Here is a 6,000-nt window from a genome sequence, read left to right on the forward strand (position 1 = left end):
GTTCCTGTGTCGTGGAGGTCGTGGGTAAAGTGAGGACTCCCTTGTTTAGCACAGAGGGACAATCAGACATTCAGAAAATTCCTGCAGGGCTTCAGGGCTGATCTTTTTTTGGGGGGGGGGGGGTGTTCTCAAGTTACTCCCCCACCTCTGGTACGATACTCACACACATTCCATGAGAACAAGCTGGGACAATAGTAAGTCAATGATGTAACTGAAGGGATGAAACAGTTGTGATAAACCAAACTCACAGACGTTTGTGTGAAGTGCAGACTGTCAACATGACGACTGAAGGAGTTTATTCAGTAACACACACAGACACACACACACACGTACGTGCAGGAGACATTGGACCACTGACACACAACGTCAGGTAGATGGAGTTTGTCCTGCTATGATCTTGTCAGGAGATGTTGGGTAACGATTTTGTATTGATTGTTGAATCTTTCATTACGTTTTCATTTATGTTGTCTTTAATTCAATCAGCCTGCTGAAAAGAAATGAGAAACCAAAGACAGTTGAAGAAGGTCCACCTCCCTGTGTGACGTCTGGTAACCCCCCCCCCCCCCCCCTTTGTTTCTTTTGTGACAGACTTGAATTATCAATTCAACACCGTTGGTCATTTACGTGTGGTCAGTTGAATCTCAATGACTTGTTGAAGTTAAAGTAAGGAGGTAAACCACCTTAAGTATCAGCATAATGAATATGGAAATGAAGCCTCGCTGTAATTCTTCCTTTGTAACTAATTAACTGGGCTGACTTGTGTTGTGACTTGGCACTGTAGAAATGTTCAGATTGGGGTTGCCAATCCACCATGACTCTGATTTGGGCAGAAACTGGTTTTAGGGTTTTTCTGAAACTGAATGGTGTTATTCAGATTTAAGACTGATTCTTTTCTATCCCACTCAGTCCACCTCTCTGAGTTGGACTGAACCAACTTTGAGCTGGATTCACCAAAGTTTAAAAGTAGATGTGGTTTGAGTGCAGCTGGCTCAGGGATTGTGATGTCATACTTCCAGGTTTACAGGGTCACCATTCAGGTTGTGTTCAAAAGCTGTTTGTCAATCTGCTCCACATTCACATTGTGACCCAGTGTCGCTGACCAAACAGTCCCCCCCCAAAAATTTGTCCGCCCTGCCTTCATTGTGCCTACGTCATTTAGGAGCGCCACCAGTAATTCTCCTTATTTCTGCTTCAAACTGACTTTAGAATGATTTAAGAGGTTTTAGTTTGTCATCTGATGGTTAATAATCACATTATTTCCTTTGATTTGACTTCTTGAAAGCAAACCTAATTTACCTACGGGTACGAATAAAGGAACCTGAACCTGATTGCTTAGGGTGCAGAGAATCAGATTCAGATGTGCTGCTGTGGTGAAGGGGGGGTGGACTAATTTTTTGGGGGAACTGTTTGGACGGCAACATCAGATCACCTCCCAAATGCAGTGGAGTCTTCCATGGCCTAATATCTCTGTGGTGTCAAACTCTGTACAATAGATTTGACGTAATCCTGTTAACAGGACAAATAAACACAGATGATTTAATTATGTCCGCCAAATGAATAATGATAATAAAAAAATCTATTTGCTTTGTTTGCCACAGACCAAGGTGACATCATTAGCCACCACACACACAAACTGTACAAAGCAAAGCTCTAAAATTATAACGTAATAAGTTGATCATCTGTATCACATTTTCTGTGGCAGTTACAGAATCAATTATTCTTTTCATAATTCTCCTTATTGATGATTCTTTCAATAAACCACCAATCATGCTGCTAATAATAATAATCAGCCAGTTTGTGGCCATAAGTAGTTCGCAGAGTGGGCGGGGCTGACTGCCCACGCCCCGCCCCTCTCGAGTTTCCCGCTGCAGATATGTGACGCTCCGCCCTGCGCTCTTTTAGCGCCTTAACTGGTTTTTACTGGCGCGAAAAAAAAAAAAGCACATTGTGTGTTTCCTTTTACGCATCGTGGCGCGAATCTGTGGAACCTGCGGGGTTTTACGCTCAGACGAAACACGGAGTTCGTGGAAAGTCTCCCGTCGTGGACACTTTTTGTCTTGAGGAGGATTTAATGAGTAAACGCATGTCCTGACTCGGTGAGTGTCCGTTTGTCTGCCGACAAAAGTTTCACGTGACGAAACGAAGCAAGATTCACTCGAGTGTTGAGCGAAGGCTCAGTTTTCTGCATTAAATGTTCGCTGTATTTCCACGCATACTGAGCGCAGTAACACAGCTGCACATGCACGTTAAAAACATGAATGACCGGCGCCGAGTCCACGTGTAACCCTGAGCCGGACTGTGTCCCTGCAGGCGGAGCCGGACTGGAGTCTTTGTTCTGGGACTGGAGGATCGAGCAGTGGGACCATGGAGGTGGACTGTTACCAGCTTTATTTCGTCGATTATTTCGACACCGAGGAGGATTTTTACAAATCGACAGCACCGAGTGAGGACATCTGGAAAAAGTTCGAGCTGCTGCAGACTCCTCCTCTGTCCCCCAGCAGGACCCTGAGCGGGACCGCCCTGCACCTGCCGCCGGGGGACAAGCTCAGCTGGCTGTCCAAAGTCCTGGGACAGGACGACGACAGCGAGAGCCACTTCATCCCGGACACCAAGGAGCTGCTTGGCAACCTGAGCTCCATCATCGTGCAGGACTGCATGTGGAGCAGCTTCTCCGCCACCAAGCACCCGGAGAAGGTCAAAGCTGCGGGGCTCCAGGGCTCAAACCGGCCGGGCAGAGCGCACTGCGCCCCGCCCGCCGGCCCCCGGCCCGGCCCGGTTCCGGACTGCGTCGACCCCGCCGCTGTTCTCACTTTAACGGCAAACGGCTGCAGGAAGGCGGCGTTGTCCGGCTCCGATTCCTCCGGTAAGGAGCCCCGCCCTGTGCGAGAAATGACTCCACTCACAAAGAGCCACGTGAAGTGGACTTTATTATTATTATTTGTCTTCAACGACACTCACGCGCACATTTGTCTGTTAATCTTTTAAAAACGGCGCTGCTCGGTGTCTTCAACCGGCACCGCATTAGTGCGGTAGGAGGGGCGTGGTCACGCTTGCTGGAGGCTTTATTACCACGCCCCGAAACACGCGCGCGCGCGCACACACAGAGCCAGAAAGTCAGCTGTATGGAATGTGACTACTGCCAAAATAGGACTTTAATTAGAGACTAGAAACTGTGTAAAACAGGTTCATGTGAAGACAAACGGTGAGACTCAGCATCAATGTTATTGTATTTTATTTTTTGGGAGGGGGGTTAAAATGGTCTAAACCCCCAAAATAATTTGGCTGTCACATACATAGAAGGCAAAATTTGGAAAAAAGCTCAATAGTGTGGGCTTTATCCCCTCATGATTACATGAAGATGGGGTGAGTAATTGGGTGGGTGGGGGGGGTTGACCAAACTCCAAAGAAAGCCATTTTAGAGTAGCTCAGTTCACTTTGCTTAAAGCAGCTTTAGACGCTGCAGGGGGACCGTGGACCCCTGGTGGTCCATGAGAGGTTGCAAAAAATAAAACCTTTAATTTTTGGTTCTTGGGTGAAGGTGGTGTCAGAGTTTTGACTTCTTCTCTTCTAACCTTTTGTAATGTCATAAAATGAAGTTTAAGAAATTACAGATCAGATCATTTCCATATCTGCTCGACTCTTCCATGAACCAAACCTGCAGTAGAACAGAACTTTATATTGCAGATTTTGAGGCTTCGTGTCACTGATGATGCACTGATTTTTCTGTAATTTCAGAGGATGATGATGATGAGGATGATGACGACGATGAGGAGGAGATCGACGTGGTCAGTGTGGAGAACAAGCAGAACCAGTCGCATCTGGTAAACAGTCGAAAGCCTGTGACTGTTACCGTCCGTGCCGATCCCTGCCCCAAACGCTTCCACGTGTCCGTCCACCAGCAGCAGCACAACTACGCCGCCCGCTCCCCGGACACTGATCCAGAACCTGACCACGAGGACAGCGACCAAGAGCCTGACGTCAAGCGCGCCTGCACCTCCTTCTTGCCAGGTCGTTCCTCTTTGCCGTCTTCGCCCTCAGAAAGTCTCCAAAACTCAGACGCAGAAGACACTGACCGTAGGCGGAACCACAACATCTTAGAGAGGAAGAGGAGGGAAGATCTGCGCTCTCGCTTCCTCGCGCTGCGGGATCAGATCCCCGGACTGGAGTCGGTCAAGACTCCGAAGGTGGTGATCTTAACCCAGGCTGCTGAATACATCGCCGAGCTGCACGTCCAGGAGAAACGGCACATCAAGGAGAAGCGGCGCCTCAAATCCCGGCAGCAGATGCTCGTGCGCAGGGTGTCTGAATTAAAGCGCTCCTGAAACCTGCTGGTTTGTGTTGCCGGACAAGCAGCATTCGTCAGAAACCGTAAAAGTGTCGCTTTTGGAAAAGCTGTACATTTAAAACAAACCGTGTTAAAATCTAAAACCTGCCTCATGTAGATAAAACCTGCCTCATGTAGATATCTGTGATCTTTGAGTTCGAGAGTTTCGGCCCTGTTCTCTGGTGGACTGATCTCTGACGCTGTGACGGACACAATGACTTTTTTTTTTTTTTTTTTGGTCTTTGCATATTATTTTTCCTTTCAGTGGATAAATTCTGATGATCTGAGTCGTTTTCAGAGAAGTCCAGCGTGTCGGTTCTTCAGCAGGAGGGCGATTATGTGGTTGTTTTTGCACTAGTGTAGTCCTGGTCGAGTGACGCAGTTTGGCCGAGGAGCTGAAAACGTTCGAGCGGTGACAGCAGGGTCGGGGTTCGAACCCCACTTGAAACTCTGATGCTACGTGCGCCTACGAGGTCACCCAGCGGGTCACATGTTCTCAAGCATGACTATGATCAATCTCTGGACACGTCTGTCCCATATGAATACGAGGAAAAACTACGTTCTTGGATTTAGTGCACAGCCTACTGTCAGAATCAGGTACTGCAGCAGCTACAAGTCAGCTTATGAGTCTGTCATGTGACCTGCAGCCCACGTGGACCCGTGAAGGTTAAATATCTTCAGTTAATTTGGCTGAAGTAGAGAATAATTTGGACGGTGGTGTCCATCTGGACGACCTGCCTGCGGTCACATTTAGGAACAAACTTTGTTTCAGAAGTGTCCATCGTTATGATTCGTGGTTTAGATCTCATGAGAATTGACTTAAATTTAGTGTGTGTTGTGTGTTTTTTTTTGTGTGTGTAGGGCTTTAAAGGTTGAAGGTCAGACTGGGTCAAATGATTCTTCCCATCACACTGAATCAGAAAGTGTGTGTTTGGGTCGTAGCACCATTTCCAACATCCAGCCGAAGTCTTGGTGACCCTCACAGACCACATAGACCAGACGTCTCAAGCTGATCCCAGAACAGGCTGAGAGGGGGCAGGTTTTCTTTACAACCACCAGGTGATCTCACTGATTAACTGATTCCATCTGCTCAAAGTGACGCTAATCAGTGAGATCACCTGGTGGTTGTAAAGAAAACCTGCCCCCTCTCGGCCCGTTCTGGAATGATGTAGACCAGGGATGGGCAACTTGTTCCAGAAAGGGCCAAGAGGGTGCAGGTTTTCTTTGCAGCCACTGACTCCACTAGGTGATTTCACTGATTAACTGATTCCATCTGCTCAAAGTGATATTAATCAGTGAAATCACCTGGTGGAGTCAGTGGCTGCAAAGAAAACCTGCACCTTCTTGGCCCTTTCTGGAACAACTTGCCCACCCCTGATGTAGACCTTTGACACAGTTTGCCATTTAATTGTCCAACCAAATGCCACACACTGTAAAATTAGTACATTTTTGGCTCATGAGACGATATAAACAATTTGTCACTAGTTTCAACCAAATCTGAACATCAGGAAAATTTGACCCCAGGATGACCTTGAACTATACCTCTTTAACTAAAGGTTGTAACTGAGGCAAATATGTGCTTTTTTGAATCCTTACAAGGAGACAAACACATTAGTGTACATTAAAGCACAATTTGATTCAATTTCAAATTTTCCTGGGAACTAACATTTTCCCTC

At 47.1% G+C, this 6,000-nt stretch overlaps 1 protein-coding gene across 1 annotated transcript; it reads left to right on the forward strand.

The window, feature by feature from the left end:
- The first annotated feature begins 1,979 nt into the window (after positions 1–1,979).
- Positions 1,980–4,505, forward strand: LOC117532298 (protein L-Myc-1b-like). Its single transcript, XM_034195616.1, has 3 exons — positions 1,980–2,096; positions 2,311–2,863; positions 3,736–4,505. Exons 2-3 carry the CDS (start codon positions 2,365–2,367, stop codon positions 4,320–4,322), a joined length of 1,086 nt encoding a protein of 361 aa, XP_034051507.1. The 5' UTR covers positions 1,980–2,096; positions 2,311–2,364; the 3' UTR covers positions 4,323–4,505.
- Positions 4,506–6,000: the final 1,495 nt, after the last annotated feature.

This window comes from Thalassophryne amazonica, chromosome 19 (assembly GCF_902500255.1).
Source record: "Thalassophryne amazonica chromosome 19, fThaAma1.1, whole genome shotgun sequence".
Lineage (NCBI taxonomy): Eukaryota > Metazoa > Chordata > Actinopteri > Batrachoidiformes > Batrachoididae > Thalassophryne > Thalassophryne amazonica.

Bases quoted from the DNA above. Each gene is read 5' to 3' on its own strand.
- LOC117532298 (XM_034195616.1), top strand. From the start codon at position 2,365: ATGGAGGTGGACTGTTACCAGCTTTATTTCGTCGATTATTTCGACACC. The intron at 2,864-3,735 runs GTAAGGAGCCCC...CTGTAATTTCAG, and splicing joins GTCCGGCTCCGATTCCTCCG to AGGATGATGATGATGAGGAT.